The following is an 18,223-nucleotide window of genomic DNA, read 5'->3' on the forward strand; positions in this document are numbered from 1 at the left end:
GGTGGGGATAAATCTGAATGTCTTTCAAAGAAGATGCTGAGTTTGTTGCAGAGGTCTTGGGAATGCGGGACGTCTGTGGTCTTGCTGTTGGACCTGGCAGACCCCTTGACAGTGCCGAAGAGTTCTTTTCTGTTGTGTGTGTTGCCGTTAATTCTGGCTTGGAGGGATGTTTTCTTTGTTGTTTTGAGGAGGAGTTGGCTTGCGGTGACCGCAGTTTTGAAGGTTGCGTGGGTTTCTGGGGGTTTGATGTTCCTCCATCTCTTCTCAAGTTGTCTAGAGGTGTGTCTGGACTTGTGAACCAGCTGACTTTCTTGGAGTGTTTCTTGCTGGGTGTCTTCTGTAGGGGTGCCAGAGTGTCGGTGCAGTTGGAGATCCATTGGTGGAGCTTGCTTGCTGAGGTGTTAGCGTCTGCCAATGTAGGTGGTGTGGTAGTGCTCAGAAAGGCAATGAGATATCCTTTGGTGACCTTGATCCAGCTACGACGGGGGCAGTGAGGGCGGTGGTGTATGGTGGGTGTGGTGAATGCACACAGTGGTGATTGCTCCAGAGAAGTTTGTTGGTGTAGGTGTAGCTGTAGGTAATGTTTTTGCTGCCGGAGAAGACAGGATTGTGCGTGTCCTGCTGAGTGGGTCGAACAGGTGACTAGCTGCTTGAGTCTTATGTTGGTGAGGTTCTCCAGAAGGGATGCAATGTTATGGTCACTGGGGCTGTCCAGGTGAAATTTGAAGTCGCAGAGTAGGATGTAATCAGTGGATGCAAGAGCCTGGGGTGGGATCAAGTCGACAGTGGTTTCGTTAAAGGGTGGGCATGGCTAGGAGGCCTGTAGACGAAGGTGCTGTTGAGGGTGGTTGTGGTGTTGGTGTTGGTCTGGAACTGGAACTGGAAGTGGAGGTTTCCATGGTTGTCCATGGTTGTCGTAGTGTTGTCCGAGTGTTTGGTCAGGCAGTGGGTGTTCTTGTGGATGATGGCTATGCCTCCCCCTGATCATTGGGTGTGGTCCTTGCAGGTGATCTTGTTGCCATCGGGGATGGCAGTGGCCATGTCCAGGCCAGAGCTCGGGTTAGTCCAGATTTCCGTGAGGAAGGCAATGTCAGAGGAGACGGAGTGGAGAAGGTCCTAGATTTGTCTGGAGTGTTTGTGTAGGGAGCCAGTTGGTGCACGGTTGTTCGGCTGGGCGCCAGAAGGGGCTGGAGTGCAGAGGTGGGTGAGGGTGTAACTGCAGTTTCGGTAGGAGAAAGGTCCTTGGGTGTCCTTTGATGATGCAAAGTGGCAGACGACGGAGCACCCAGTGTTGAGGGCGAGGAGGATGCTGGTGTTGTATAAGTGGGAGGCCCGATAAGCAGGGTCTGTGGCACTGGGCGGGGTGCAGGCACTGACTGGCGCATACAGGCTTGCCTTTCATGCACCTTTAAGTAATGTGCAGGAGGGCTGGACAGCTGGAAAGGACAAAATGCGAGGAGCAGGAAATTGTCACTGGAGGGGGGCGGGCTGTGGGCGGTCACAGAGGCAAGAGCCGCAAAATAGAAAAGAAAAGTGCAAACAGAACAGAAAAAGAATTAAAAGGCAAAAAAAGGCAGAATCAAAAAGGCAAAAAAAACAGAAAAAGAGAGAAAGAGGGCAGCCCAGAAGCCTGTCTGCTAGTGTAGGAGGGCCTCAAACGACTGACCCGAGGAACAGATGGTCAGCAGCAGGGAGCTCATGGCAGCAGCTACCAGGCGGAGTTTGGCACGTAAACAAGCAGTCCACTGATACGGTCAGTGGATTGCACCTTCACTGCACAGCAGCCGCCATTAAGTAGTAAGTATGGCGGTTGGACAGCTGGAAGGCGGGACATGCAGGGAAGGGAAAAGTGTAACTGGAGGGGGACTGGGCTGCGGGGGATTGCGGCGTAAGGGTCATGAGCGGCAAAAAAAAGGAGGAGAAAAGAAAAGTGCAAAAGGAACAGAACAAGAATCAAAAAGGCAGAATCAAAAAGCCAGAAAAAGGCAGAAAAAGAGAGACAGAGGGCAACCCAGCAGCAGAGCAGTGACGCTCTACCTATAGACCACCAGGGATGAGACGCAGGTGGGTGCCTGTGGGTGGAGGAGGGCAGCAGGGAGCACGGGGCAGCAGCTACCAGGCGAAGCTGCACAAGTCTACGGATAACTAACTTCACTTCAACAGTAGTTTGAAGCATGGATAATTTCAATGTTATTTCATTATATAGTACATACCTAATATTTATAGTTGGGCAGTTGGCCATTAATAATATCCTGAGCTGAGGCAAATAATACTTAACTGATAATAATTAAAGTCATTACACATAAAACTGCATTATACATTCTTAAAGTTATTCTTTAATTTTTGGAGTCCGGGAAATCTGGTCACTGAAGTAGTTTGTATACTACTGTATTTACATTGTCGAGACCAAAGTGGTCATACCTTTGGAGGTTTAACTACCTGTGTTTCCACATGGGAGATACAAGCTTCACACTCCTTGCCATTTGAAATGTAGTACATCAAGACCTTGATGAGGCTCAAGTATGCTTCCATAATTAAAAGTTGGTATGTACTTTGATCATGTCAAGTAAACTACTACTGTAATTGTCTGCCAGTATAACAGTGTTTCTCTTCAGTTGTTTACTGAGGAAGTTCATAATAATGCAAAAGCTAAATCTAGATCGACAAGACTAATTGAAATATACATGTACATATTTTTTTAGGGTCTAAATAGGACACCACTAAATACTGATTTTAACTTTGAGAATTTTTAAAAGTAATGATATGACCTGAACTGATGATCACCAAAGATCATTGTCTCCCAAATCAGTGATTACTCGATTGCAGTAATTGTAATGCGAAAAACGATTATTATTTTATTATTGTAAGATTTATGTGGTTTTGTGTGCTAGTATTGTAAACAGAAACATTTGTTTTTTTTCAGTTTTACGGTTTGGTGGCCAGCCATTTGAACACTCACCAATCAGATTTTGCACTCGAAATGGAGAGTATATGACAGTCGACACCAGCTGGTCCAGCTTTATCAATCCGTGGAGCAGGAAAGTTTCTCTTATCATGGGGCGACACAAAGTTCGAATGTAAGTGCAGTGTCTTTTGTTACTTGTGATCGTGCCTACAAACCTGTGTTTTAAGTATTTCTTGTATAACATGAGATGGTATGGGAATCATCAGCAGTCGCGGCTCCTCGAGGGAGTGCTGCAGGGCGGTGTGGCGGGGTGGGGAGGGGCAGGGTGGGGGGTATTAAACTCCTTAACTTCTAAAGCGCACATTAACAATGATGGGCCTCTTGGCGCTGAACAACAGATGTTTATTGTGAACCAACTTAATGGTACTCATTTAATCAACCTCAGAAGGTTTGAAGGCAGAGTGAACCCGCCAGGATTTGAGCCTGTGACCATTAGGTCAAACACAAGCTCCTACAGTGGAGGCGTTAATCCACTGAGCCACCAGACCCAGTAGTGGTCACTGAATGCAGGATTGGTGTCTGCAACACCATGCAACAGATTGTATTGCTCCATACCCTCCTATGTAAAGTGTCTGGCTTTGTGCAGTAACCACTAGGCTAATTGTGTGGCCATTAGCAACATCTGCCCTAGTCCTCATGCCCCCACACCCACTCTGCACAAGTATGTCATGGCCTATGCCAGAGCTCCTTTTACCAAACCTTCAACAAATGATCATCTTCCAGCAATCGTTATTCTTGTGAGCTTGATTAGTATTTATGTTGCATATTGAGATGAGTTTCTGAGGTGGGAGAGGGTTACTTTATTTTTTATTTAAAACATGTTTATTTATGCTCTATGGGGTACAGTGTTTTCTTCTTTATCCCTTCTAATGGTTGAAAATTTTGGAATGCTTTTGGAAGGCAGAAGTCCTCTTTGGGCCGCAAGGCATCAAAAACAACCCTGACCCTTGGGAAAGATAAGGAGAATAACTGCATGGGGCCACTGATGCTCATTAATGACCGGGTCCATTAGTAAACACTGCTGCCTAGAACAAGTGATCCTGCTTGCAGCTGTTAAGGCTCCTTCATATTGGGGCCATTGAAGCTTATTAATGTTGCTGGCATAAAGTCTCATTACTATTTGATGTAATTGATGTTTGTTACGCCATGGAACCATTGGTGCTCATCAGTGCTTGAGGCAATTACGCGTCACTAATGCTTTGGCCATTGAAGCCCATAAATGCTACTTCCATAGAGTGTTGTTATTGCTTGCCACAATTGATGCCATTACTGCCTCTGTCTATTAAGTCTTAGTACTTCCTGGCAACATTGATTTTCATTACTGCCTTAAGACACGAGTAATGCTTCTTAATGGCTTGCCACTTTGTTACTTATTACTGCCTAGGGCGAGGTAGTTTATTTACCAATTAACATCATTGATACTCATTGGGGCTCCTTACACTCCGAGGGGAATTCAAGCTCATTAAAATACTTAAGGAATCATTTAAAATATAGAGGGCGACCTGCCATCCATTTGGGTGGTGGGGGTATTTACTTCCACCACCTTGGCTGGACTACTGCCCACCAAAATCTGAGATATCCCCTGGCCCTTCACTGTCTGATGTACCTACACTGATGGTCTCAACTCTGTTGTAGAGTTTCCAACGGTAGACCTAGCAGGGCCACAACCATTCAGAAAATGTCAGCCCACTCAACTTAACATACAGTGGGTGGACCATCAGTTTAGCGGCCAGGTTTTGGCTAAGTACCCTATCCACCAAACTCAAAATCAGGTGCTTAGTCATTACAACTAACTCTTATAAATGAAAAGGGACATTCAGTGTCCTCACTTATGGAGACAATTGCTATTCAGAGCAGGGTGGCATTAATGATTAGTAATGCCTCTGGCTTATAATGTGGAGTGTAACATCTCATTATCTATTGGTGGTAGAGCTCAATTTACGAGTTCAAGGGCTAGATGTATCAAGAGACCCTTTAGCGATTCTCAAATAGCGATTTTTAAGAAATTGCTATTTTTTAGAATTGCTAAATGGTATGTATCTAGAAATTTGCTATTTTTTAGCGATTTCTTAAAATTCCTTAATTCCGATTAGCAAATTGCTAATCGCAATTAAGTAATTAATTTCCATTCATTTCTATGAGGAATGAATGGATAGTTATTTTCAATTTGCGATTCGCAATTTGCTAATCGCAAATTGAGAATAATTTCAAGGGTGCAACGGTGTCTTAAGGACACCCTGCTGCACCCCTGAAATTTACTTGTGTGCGCATATGGCGCACATACTTGCCCTAAGGGAATGAATGAGCGTCACATGGCACCTTTAGAAATTTCAAAAAGTGCTTTTTTTAAAAGAATTCGCATATTACCACCAACTACAAGTTGGTGGTAATTTGAGATTTCTTAGCCTAAATTTGCAAAGCTTAAATGTTACATACATAGCATTTAAGGAATCACAATTTGCCTTTCCTTAAATGCTTGCGTACAATTAAGGAATTGCAAATTTTGCGATTCCTTAATTTTGCGGTGCGATTTTTTGATACATCGCATTTGCCGATTTTTTTGTTGCAAACGCTGCTTTTATGCGATTCGCAGCGTTTGCGACAAAAAAAAAACGGATGATACATCTAGCCCCAAGTTACTGCTGCAAAATAGGAGCAGTAGTAAGTCCAGCACCACACATGGTGAACCACTTTTACGGCAAAATCATTCCATGGAAAAAATGGAAATTAGAACCCCATACAATAATGTTTAATTACATTAAATAATATATAAATCTATTTTAAATAACTTAAAATATAAATACTTATAATTGAATGTTAAAAAATACATTTAATTCTTTTTTAATTTTTTACTTTTCTGAAATTTAAAAAGATTAATGGCTTCTAAAGTAAAACAATTATATGTTTTTATACTGTAAAAATTAAGGTAACTATATTTTAATACAAATTAATGCTTCATTTTTTTTAATTCAAAAAGATTATTACAATATAGAAAAATAAAAGTTTTTTTCTTTTTAACATTAAATTATATTGAAGTCAATTACATTTAAAGCTTCTGTTTGGTCGGGAAATGCTGTAACTACTAAGAAAGTGACTGTCCCCCTTCAAGTGTACTTTTATGAAGTGTCGATCTTAATTCTGGAGGGGTCTGGGAGTGGGAGGGATGTTTGAAGCCTTTTATACTGCAAATAAATTGTCAATGTGTAAGTCAAACATAGAACTTGTTTATCAAAATGGTTCAAAGTCCCTTCATTTATTAAGTAAATGAATTCTTTAATATCACTTTTGTTGTGTTTCAAGGGGTCCTGTGAATGAGGATGTGTTTACTGCAGGGGACTGCATGGAAGATAAAGTTATCAATACTGACATTCAGGAGATCACTGAGCAGATCTACCGAATGCTGCTACAGGTGAGATGTTGTTTGAATTTGTATGTTCCTTGAGATTTCACTCTTCATTGATGTCATGTGCCCATCTCCACCAGGCCTATTTAGGTGTACTAGTGCTAAGGTCACTGTTTGCAATGACTGCTTTGCCTGATGCAGAAAACAATTTCCCCTTTACACACAACTAGCTTGTTAAAAACAAATGATTTCTTCTTATACTGCTGTAGTGTTCATCATTTTCTTGTTTTAGATCCCACACCAATTGTTTCCTCCCTGGTTTGGTGTTTAGAGTGTTTTTGTCTGGCGGGTGAATTGTTAATCCATTTATTGTTGTACCTACTCAAGTTGGTAATCATTTATTTTACCCTTGCTTAGATTTCAAGAACACGTTTCTGGAAAACACTCTTACACTTTGACCTTTAAGGTATGTGTATGCATCCAAGAAAGGGAAGAGAGCCCAAGTTGGAAATCACTTTCCAAAATACAGGAGAGAGAATGACTCGAGAGGAAAGTGAGGATAACATTGTATTTACTTAAAGAGCTGTAGTTGCTATTTGACTGCAACATCTTATTATGCAGATGTCTGTGGTGATTTTCAGAAATGCCTGCCATCTATCACCAGTGAGCAGACAGGCTAGATTTGGTGATGCTATGATCACCTACAAGCTAAGGGTGAAATGGCAGCTAAAACATCAAAAGGCAACTGTTAAATAGCTACTGATGCCTTCACATTTGTTTCTGTTTTTCAGACAAAAGAACTGCTCTAACTGTTGTTGCATTCAGTAATATAACAGCCGTGGTGATAGCAAACCAGTGTAGAAGTTTGGACTGAACTATCAATTTCTGGTAAAGCATATTATGCATTTAGAATTCTCCACTAATACAGTTTAGCACCCTATTTTTAAGCCCTACAGTTTTTAAGGCAGTCCACTTTTCTTGGTACAAATCGGACAAATGTATGTACTGAACAAAAAGAGAGGTTTTGTTTCCCATGTCCAGGCAAAGAGGGTAGTGCTTGCTGCCATATCTGTGGAAGTGAAGGACAGTAGTTTGTTTTCTACTGCTTGAGGATGCTCTTATTTTTAAGGCCAAGCATCCTATTTCTGAGAGAGAATAGTCTGAGGTGTGAGCAATAGGATAAAGGAGGACATAGCTCTTAAATATTATGAGTGTACCTGAGTAAAAAGGACTACTATAAATTAGAGGCCCTATACTCAATTTACAAAAGGCATTTATGAACATGTAAAATAGTACTCGTAGTACTAGTTCTCATATTCAGAAATGCAGTTCAAATAGTTTTGAGTTTATGTCTTCACCTAACCTATATTTCATCTGCTCAGGGCTCTCTTGACAGTGAGTAGAACTCCACTCACATAGTTCTACATTTTAGGTGTAAATGGGGAAATGGCAAGGGGGGCTGTCTGGATGGGGAATATCTGCTACAAAGTGGGTGGTTTTAATGAAAACCAAAGAGGTACTCAGGAATGGACTTCGCAAGTACAGAAACATACCTAACAAAATGTACTAAAGTAGCAATTTAGCACAGTTACACCCACAAATACTTTAGTAGAACCTCAGCTTAAATAGGCTCACATCTACTCCAGCCACCTTGGGGTAAGCCACACACCATACTTGTCTACTCACTGGTACAGCAAAGGAATCACTTCAATATCAATAAAGGGAGGGAATAACCAAATCAATTCTAAGCCCAGCACCTAAAAAGGAAAACATAAATTAAAAAACATAATGGCCTTGTAATTTTGACATTGAATACATCAAATTGAACAAATGTAAACAATTTTAAAAAGACATACAAGAAGTGTTATATAATAGTCATATAACTGTGAACGTTGGGAACACCTATACAAATTGCTTTATAAATATGTAAAGATTACAGATGTCTGCCCTTAGAAATCTAGGTACATTGTTAATGAATTTCTTTAAAACACAACCCATCTCACACCCAAGACTACATGCACTCAGACACATTGTAACACATTGCATGTACCAAATGCACACACGTACACCCACACACACATACACACACGCACACATGCACATGCACGCATCCCCCTGACTGCACATACACACATTTCACAGCACACGGGTAAAAGGGCAAGGTCTAGGTTGTGGCCTACATTTATTTGCTCCAACTAGTAATGTTTGTTAGGTATGTGTCATTTTCCTCATGTGTTGCCTCTTTTTTTCTTTCTTTTAGTACATAGTTTTACGTAGTGCAGGTGGAAATCTCTTTCTAAGTTGCGTAGAATGCATTATATGGATTTACACCGAAAATACCTCCATTAAGTTACTAGTAGCAAGTTTACAGTTTTATTTTGAATTCTGCATGTTACCACCCCCCATCTGAGGGTGTGGGGACACATACTCCTACTAGAAGGAGTACATTTCTATATAAAATTGCTGAATTGCAATTAGGCAGACCCTGGGTACTGAATCTCCCAGGACTGCTTATTTTAACTGAAGAGGAGGGGGGCATGGGGCGTGAGGTTAAACCGTCCAAACTTTCTTTAGGCCCTGGTGACCCGATCCCTCAGGGCCTTTTTTTAATGAAAGGGGTGGGGATGCAGCATGGCCACCCTTCCCGAGCCTTTATAGGTCCTTTGGACTCTATCCCTCAGGGCCGTGTATTTTAATCAAAGGGACGAGGCACCATGTGGCTCCCTCCCAGAGCCTTGTTAGGCCCGTGGGACCCCATCCTCCAGGGTCCTTTATTTGAATTAAAGGGGCAGGGCTTTGTGCACCCCCTCAAGCCTTGTAAGGCCCTCGGGACCCCACTCACCTAGGGCCTCTCTACCTCCATTAAAGGGGAGGGGGCTATATGCCCCCCTCCCTGTGCCTTTCTCCCAACTTCTGGGTCCCACACTGTCAAAGGTGGGTGCTATGGTGCCCATCTAGGGAACCAACCATATACTCATTGAGTGCCGCTGCGTGGAAGCTCCAAGGCCCCCACTGCCTCAGTCAGTTACCCGCATGGAGCAGGAGCCGGCATTGCTCCCACCTAGAGGACGCAGCTACTAATGCTGCGCTCCATAGGCGGCAGCAATATTTTGATCTGCTTTGCTGCCACTTCAGTGTGGGCAAGGAAATAGATCAAAATCTGCTGCCAGCCAGCTGGAACATTTTTTAACCTCCAGTTGGCTGGGAGCAGGCTTTTTGTTGCTCCCGCTTCGCAGGAGATAAAATAAATGCTCCTGCCAAGTGGGAGGAGACACAGATTTTTCAGCCCGCGTCAGTGGGCTTCCCCGAACATAGCGTGTGAGCTGGGCCAAGGGGATGGGTCCCTGGGACCTTTAATGGGTCCGGTAGGTGGGCTGAGCAACCCCCTCCCTATTTTAAGCAATTTGTGCGGGCTCCCTGGGGCATTTAGATGCTCTGGAGGTGGGCCCCTCTCCCCAGACACACTAATTTCTGCTTGAAAGGTGGGCTCCCTAGAACCTCTGGAGGCTCGAGAAGGGGTGGCCACGCGGCCCTCCTCCACCTACATGTAAATTTCAAGCCCCAGGGTGTGCTCCTCAGGGCCTAAATGGCTTGGAGAGGGGTACCACACAGCTCCACTACCCTTAATAAAGTCTGGCATTGGGCTCCCAGAGACCTAAACTTAATGAATGCGGTTTGGCTGCTAGTTTGTTATTTATTTCTGATCCTACTGCAGTCCCAAGGGATTGCTGAAAGAATTGTTGTTTTTTTGCCTTGGGGGGCCCACTGGGTCCCCCTATTCCTACCCTGCCCCCTTATATTACTTTAAAATTCTTGCTGCAGGACATGGAACTATGGAGCCCACAACCCTATCCTAAACGAGACCCCAGAGGCATTGCGATGTGACCGCCACCACAGTGGTCGCAATACCTATGTTTTGCATTGTGGCAGGTGCTTCTGGTGCTCAGTGCGAAAAGGGGGCACTTAATGTATCCCTGAACTACAGGGCGGGACTGGCTTTAGCGGGCACCGGGCGTTTCCCCGGTGGGCCGCTAGGGTGGGGGCCGATTTTGGGCCTCTGGGGGCATATTTGTTAGAGGGCCGTTTTTGCAGCATAGTTGCAAAATTGGCCCCTGTAACAAAATCGACCAAAACCGTATCTGGTAAACAGCTCGGCCGTTCCCAGTGGGGCCCGCCAAGCTTTTTACCAGGGCCTGTTTTGGTTCCCAGTCCGGCCTGGTTGCAGGCACCATGTTGTGCCTTCCACATGTTGCAGGATATGTAGGGGGCACCATAGGCCCCCCCCCAAAAACCACAGCTGAAGGCCAGGGGGGAAGGGGACCTAATACGGGTCCCCAAATTTCCTTTCTGCCTGCCTTCTCATGACAGGCTACCAGCCATGAAAAGGCTACAGAACAGGGCATTTTAATCCCTATGGCGGTGCCTGTCAGACACCGCCAGCATTGTAGGGAATACAACCCCCTCCGCTACACCCAGGGCTACAGGAGCTCATCGGATGCATGGCGGTAGGTCTTTTCGACCGCCAACCATCGGCCTGCCATTCGAGCCTCCTGCAGCCCTAACCGTCCAGATATACAATTATGTTTTAACCTTAATTTCTCAAAAACTTCAGAACGGATTTACACCAAATCATAAAAAGCTAAATTTGGAGACCAAGATCGAGCTTTCTGCTATATTTGGAGTAATTCCATTCAGCAGTTTTTGCGGTAGCCTGTTTTAAAAAAGTCTATGGAAAATGCATGGGGATTTTGCATTTTAGAAGCCTCTTTTTTTCTCAACCTCCGCATGACGGATCACCCCGAAACTTTCCATGAACAAACTAGTCGAACGTTAGCACCTTTTTTGCCAAGTTTCATGGTGATTCGTCAGACAGTGCCAAATATATAGCAACAAAAAACCACTTTTTCTATGGGGCAGCTGACCTAACTACAACCACCTACTCCCAAATTAAGTCAAAGAGAGATTGGGACAAGAAGAGTAGGGAAGAACGTGTAGAGGCTTGCTCTCAAGAAGGTGTAAGGAAATTCTGGGCAATTATGGGAAAGGGCAATCTTGAAAACTCATCCCCTTTTGCTAACAATTTACCACATAATGCGTGGCAATAGCACTTCAGTGCTTTGTCACGACTTTCCACAGCCATGACATGGGGTTAATCCCCTTTGATCCAATTTAATTTACACAAGGCCTCTTGTTCACCAAGGAGGAAATCTTGTCCTTTATAGATGCAATTGTACCTGCCTAAGAGCCTGGGCCAGATTACGTCCTGGGAGATCTTTTCCGCTTTGACAAGGCCACCTATATATTGTCACTTTCCAACGACATTGCTGGGGGGGTTATCCCAGAATCGTGAAAGGGGGCTGAAGTGATCCCCAGCTTTAAAAAGGTGATAGGGGTAATCCTGCAAACTATCGGCCCACCAGCCTGATCGATTGTGACCAAAATGTATTCTGTTGCTCCCTTTTAGCAAAGGCCCAGGGCTAGATGGATGACAATCATATTCTTTCACCCCTTCAAGCGGGGTTTTTCCAGAAAATGGGAACAATCAATCAGGTTATTCACCTCCTCCTTCTCTATTTGAAGGTGATCTGAAGTCTCCATTCAACCTTGTGCCCAGTGAAATTCTTTGGCGGGTGCTCAAGTAGATGGGTAAGCCCCTGGAAATCCTGGCGCTGTTAATAAGATTACACGAAAGTAACTGCCAGGGTAAGATGAAGTAGCCAGGGCCAAGTTACAGATCCCATTAAAATCCAGCGGGGGTCAGCCAGGGCTGTGTCCTGGCTCCAACTTTGTTTTCACTATATATCAGTCAAGTAGTTGAATTCTTATCTGCCATTCCAGCGGATGCTCCCTCTTTAGCAAATTAGAAAATAGCCACTCTAATATTCGCAGACGATACCCTCCTCTTTTCAAAAACACTTATGGACCTGCAAAATGTACTAAATCGATTTAAATTCTTTTGTGATGAGAGGGGCCTTGAAATAATCACCACAAAGACAAAACCGATGCTGCTGAACCCCCATAAATCCTTCAAAGGGAGCTTGATCCTAGATAACATCCCCTTAGAGAGAAGTGAGCTGCTTTGATCACCTGGGAATTAAATTGTCGGATGATATGGCCTGGAAACAAGATCTCAATAATCCTACCTCAGGTTTTCACAGGTAACTGGGGCTTTAAGAAAGGAACATTGTCTCTCCCATACAAAACCAATCGCACCAGCCCTGAAGTTATATAATTACAAGGCTGTGAGTAGTGCCCTATACGGGGCTGAACTCTGTGGCATGGAAAAAGTAAGCAGTCTCACAGCTTCTGTGAACAAGTTCCTTAGGAACCTGGTGTCCCTTCAGCAAAACACTCCACTTTGCCCACTAAAGCTCAATATGGGCATTAAACCAATTAATGATCTAGCGAAGCTTCGCCCCTCTTATTTTGGCAGAGGCTAGTCACCACCCCAGAACTGACATCATATACAGTTGCTTTCAACGAGGTTTGTGCTCTAGACTCCATGAACAAAATAGGCTGAATTAAGCACATTAGAAACCTCATGTCTAGTATTGGGCTACCAGGGCACAGCATCAATTGCCCTCTAACTAAAACCAAAAAACAAATTAAAATGCTGTAATGGCAATGGGTTGAGCAGAATGACCGTAGCAATAGTAAACAGGGCAGATTAACCGAAGAATTTACAGACTTCAAGGCCAGTCGCTCCTTAGAATGCTATCTCAATTGTATCAAGGTGCCGGGTGACAGGAAGTTCTATACACAATTTAGGTTCGGCAGTCTGCCGGTTAATGCATTTACAAACACTTGACTGTGCAATGATGCCCACCCAAACGTTGCCCCTGCTGCCCTGCCTCAACGAATCAATAGGTCACGTTCTTTTTGTGTGTACTGTATATACAAAACCAATGGGTAAATGACTTAGAGTACCCCTGTGCATATTAAAATCTGACACAAGACCACTATTTGTGTGCGCCATTGAGAAGTTCCTGGGCCATTCTTGGGAGATTAGAAGAAAGGCCTTGACAGCAGCCCCAACTCATTCTTGAGATGCTTGGACCCTGCTGGTGAAGGAACTGAAGTTGCTGTGATGATTTTTGTTTTACATTGGTTTTTTAAGGTCTAATTACTACATTCCATTTTTTATGTAAATAGCTCTCCCTTGCTTTTTATATAACAATTTTTGAAAGGTTTGCTCTATCCTTACACCAGGTATTATAAACTAAACAGCAGGTAGTAATATGCCATTTTTGCAAACCGTGACATGGAGAGATTATGGGCCTCATTAGGATTGCGGTTAATCTGCATCCTCCGGGCCGGCGGAAGCCACCGCCAGCCCGGAGGATGCGGATTAACCGCTGCAGACAGAAAAAAGACCCCCGCCAGATTAGGATGGCTGTGGGATCTTTTTTCCATCCGCCGCTTTTCCGCCGCGGCCGCCTTCCGACCGCGGCGGAAAAGCTCTAACATGGCTGGCGGTGTCTATCAGACACCGCCAGCCATATTAGGATGGCGGCGGTCCTATGCCTTTCCACAGCGGTCTTTCCGCCGTGGAAAGGCATACAGACTTTTCTTTGGGGGCCCATTGTGGGCCCCCAGGGGTGAAGGGGGGGTGGAGGGTGCACATGGGGGTTACCTATAGTACCCCCCCTGCCTTTTCGTGAACGAAGTGGCAGGCACCACGCGGTGCCTGCAGCTCCGTGCACGCAAAGGAAAACATGGTATTTTTAACATTGCGGCGTGTGCTGCTTCAAGCAGCACCCGCCGCAATGTTAAATATACAGGATGTGACCGCCAGGGTGGCGGTCACTTCCTAATCTGCACGGAGGGACCGCCGCTGTGGACGGTCCCTCCTACTCTGAGGTGGTGGACGGACGCAGGTCCGTCGGCCATCCTAATGAGGCCCTAAGTCTGCATTGATGAATTGTTGCGTTTCAATTGTGTGAAGATCTACATTTTTATATATGTGTTTTAAATCCCGTTGTGTAATGTTTATGTATTTTACTTTTATGGTCTCATGACCAAATAAAGTTTTTAATGATGATGAACTACGTAGTGGCGACCGCGTTCGCTAGTAGGTAGTTATAGCTAGGACCTAATTTCCATAGGAAAATTGCTTTTTGTTTTGCTATTACCTTTGGTGCTGTTTGACGAATCTTCACAAACTTTTTAAAACTAGTTTGCCACTCAATTCAGCTGCTATCTGGAAAGTTTCAGAGTTATTTGTCAAGCCGGGGCCGAGAAAAAGGGGTGTTCAAAACGCATTTTCCCCATGTAATTTCCCATAGGGTTTTTTAACACTACTACAGCCCGAACAGCCAAATGGAATTTTGTAAAATTTCGCTGATAGGTAAATCTTGGTCCGGAAAGAGCCCTTTTTGCAATTTAGTGTAAATCCGTTCATTAGTTTTAGATTTATTAAAAAAATATATTTATGGGCATATAGGGACATAGATACTCCAGGGATCCAACAGATCTCAGGATGAAATCTGATTGGCTACCATCACTTTAACCAGGAAGTGGTGACAGCCATCTTGGGACTCTGGACTCATCATGAGTCCCCCCAAAAAACTGAAAAAAAATTAGAAGGGGGTACGGTAGGAATTCCCTTACTCCCTAGGCCTCCTGGTTGGATCTCATAAGGGCACTACCTGGGGCCAAAAATGTTTATTAAAAATTTACCATAAATTAGTGGAGGATCCGTGGATCTGTTGTAAAATAAAAAATAAAAAAACAAGCATGGGCTCCTGCACTAGTTTATTTATTAAAACGCCCCCAAGGGTGGATTTATAAATATAATTAAATTAGAGATGCCCCAAGGATCCCATCCAACGGGGCCCGGCCAAATACAAGAAGGGGAGGGGCCCCTCCCAAGGTTAATTTTGGCCCTCAGGACTCCATCCTCTGAGGCCCTGCCTTAATATAAAGTGGGAGGGGACACACACCCCCTCTCCCAGGATGATTTCGGACCCAGGCACCATCCCCTAGAGTCTGGCCATTTTTGCGGAGCCATTAATGGTCCTGGGGATCCCATCTCCCAGGGCCGGCTCCTGCTATGTCCCGGGGTGCAGAGTCTTAGGACTATGGGCCAGATGTAGGAGCCTTAATACCGGTCGGAAACGGCTGATTTCGGCCGTTTCCGACCGGTATTTGGCTTTTGAGATGTTGGGGGCATTTTATTTACAGAATCGGTATATTTACCGATTCGGTAAATATACAGAATCGGTAAAATACCGAATTGGTAAATTTACCGATTCTGTAAATCAAGATGTAGGTGGCACTGTAATCAGTGCCACAGGTCCTTACCGAATCGTTATTTACCATGGAATACTATTCCATGGTAAATAACGAATTCCAGTGTACATGCACATCTGTGCATGTACACCTGTGCCATGTGGCGCACAGACATGCCCTAAGGGCATGTCTGTGTGTCAAATGGCACACAAGCCAGAAACAGGGGTGCAACAGGGTGTCAAAGTGACACCCTGTCACCCTTGCAAAATCGGTAATTTTACCGATTCTGTAATTACAGAATCGGTATTTGCCATTGATTCCTATGGGCTTCAAGGCCCATAGGAATCAATGGCAAATACCGGTTCTGTAATTACAGAATCGGTAATTACCGAATCATACAGATTCGGTATTTTTACAGATTACTTTACCTACATAGCAATTACCGAATAGTGAATACCGAATCTGTAAAATTCGGTATTTACCATTCGGTAAATTGCTATTACCTACATCTAGGCCATAGTGCTTTCCCTGCCCGCACTGGCCCTTTATTTTACGTAGGGGTGCTGGGGGATGGGGTCCTGAGGGCCTAACAAGACTCAGGGAGGGGTCGCCATGTAGCCCCACTCACCTCTATTTTAAGTAGTGGGCCTGGGGATGGCGTCCCCAAGGTCCAAAAAGCCAGGAGAAGGGATGTCACCCGACCCTAACCTTTAATTTAAGTAGTGGCCCTGGGGGATGGGGTCCTCAGGGCCTAATAAGGCTTGAGGAGAGGGGCCATGAGCCCCCTCCCCTTTACTAAAGAAAAGTCTTGTGGCATTGGGTCCCCAAGGTCTAATAAGGCTCAGGGAGGGAGGCCACGCAGCACCCCTCCCCTTTCATAAAGAAATGCCCTTAGGGAAGGGGTCCCCAGGGCCTAATAAGGCTCAGGGTGGGTGGCCACTTGGCCCACTCCTCTTTAAAAAACTAGATTTCTTGGAAGGCGTCCCAAGGACCTGATAAGGCTTGGTGAGGGTGGCACGTGGACCCCTCCCCTTTAAAAAGCATAAGGTCCTGTGGCCAACCTCCTGGCCTTGCACAGTTGGGGGATGGTAAAAAATTATCACTTTTCATTAAAAAATCCCAATAAATTCACTGAAAAAACCAAAGGTTTAAGTAATATTAAAGTTAGTTGTGATGAAAAGATCGTTTTTTGTTGGAAAAAACCTGAAAGATTCACAGAAAAAAACCAAGGGGTAAAGTAACGTTATTCTTAGGTGAATATGTCAGTGACAACATAAATGTTTAGAACTTTAAAAACACAGAAATTCACCAATCATAATTAGCAGAGTTAACTATAACTTGCGCCCCTGACATGCACCGCTATGACCTCATATATTACATCACTCATGACATGTTCTATGACATCATTTATGGCATCACTGATGACCTCTCAGATGACATAATTGATAACATCACTGACGACATTGCTGATGACAACATCCATTGAGTGTGATAGTTTCTTTTATAGTTTACATAGTGGCGGGTAACTATCCTATTACTTTTCTGCCTAATTTTGTACACCCTGTGTCTAACTAATCAGTATCAATGTTCACAAAAGGCATGTGTTTCTAATGCACCATAGGTGTATAGAGGTATTGAACAAGTTATAAATCTTTGTATTGAAGAGCAGGTGACAATTGAAGACTTGCATTAATTATGTTCCACAAATGTTTTTGGTACTGCAGAAAAGTTTCCAGATGGGCAAAGATTCTTTGTAAACAACCTTGAGTTATTTGATAGAATCATCTCAGCATGACAATTTCTACTTAACATAGAAGACTGTGTGCACCAGGTATCAACCTATGTACATGTGCTTGTTTTGCTTCAGAAGATGGGCTATCTGTAAACCTTCCACCACAGTATGAAGGATTCAGGTAGTCTGATCTGCGGTGCCTTCAGATCTTGGTTATTTTACATGAATAGGTGCTCTTTGGACAAGTTTTGCATAGAGTACAAACCGTTCTTAGTATATACTTTGTGATACGCTGTGGTATATTTCTCATGAACGTTTCACTGTCAGCAAACAGTGATATAGAGTAAACTCTCTCCAAATACTGTTTTACAGTTCCCATTATTTAAAAACCTTTTATTAAACAGCTGTCAGTATTAGTATATAGCATTACAACAATCACTGGTTGATAATACATAGATGTCATCATATTTCACACTTCCCTGGTATATTGACGTTTGTGAATTAACCAACTGTTCTAGCAGGACCCCCACCCAATCTACCCCTAGTCTTCCACCCCCTCCCGTCTTAGCGATCAGGTATCCCTCAATGCCCCTGTACACTTCCCACTAGTGCCACACTTTTCCCCATTTTTGGGGGCAGCCTCTACTCTCATATATTGTCTTCTCAGCCGCGCAACACCAATCCATGTCCATCTTCCATCGTGCCACTGTCGGCATTTGAGTGGCCCTCCATGCCCGGCAATATTCTTCTTCGCCACCATTTCAGCCACTTGCAGCCACATTTTTTGACACTTAGGCCATGTCTGTTCCCCAGATATGCATAGCACATGCCACCTGGTTTCCGCAGGAACTGCCTACCTGATAACCTCTGAATTTATCCGCGTCACCTTCCCCCAAAACCGCTGTATAATCGGACATTCCCAAAAGATAAGGAAGAAGGTACCCCTCTGTTT

General features: G+C 44.1%; 1 protein-coding gene across 1 annotated transcript in view; it reads left to right on the forward strand.

Moving 5' to 3' along the window:
- The window catches only part of LOC147683354 (period circadian protein homolog 2-like), a 333,862-nt gene that overhangs the window by 133,912 nt on the left and 181,727 nt on the right, over nt 1-18,223 (forward strand). The window contains exons 10-11 of the mRNA XM_086943782.1: nt 2,924-3,077; nt 6,266-6,374. Coding sequence (XP_086799908.1) covers nt 2,924-3,077; nt 6,266-6,374 — 263 coding nt within the window. The remainder of the gene's footprint in view (nt 1-2,923; nt 3,078-6,265; nt 6,375-18,223) is intronic.

Source organism: Lissotriton vulgaris, chromosome 11 (assembly GCF_964263255.1).
Source record: "Lissotriton vulgaris chromosome 11, aLisVul1.2, whole genome shotgun sequence".
Classification (NCBI taxonomy): Eukaryota; Metazoa; Chordata; class Amphibia; order Caudata; family Salamandridae; genus Lissotriton; species Lissotriton vulgaris.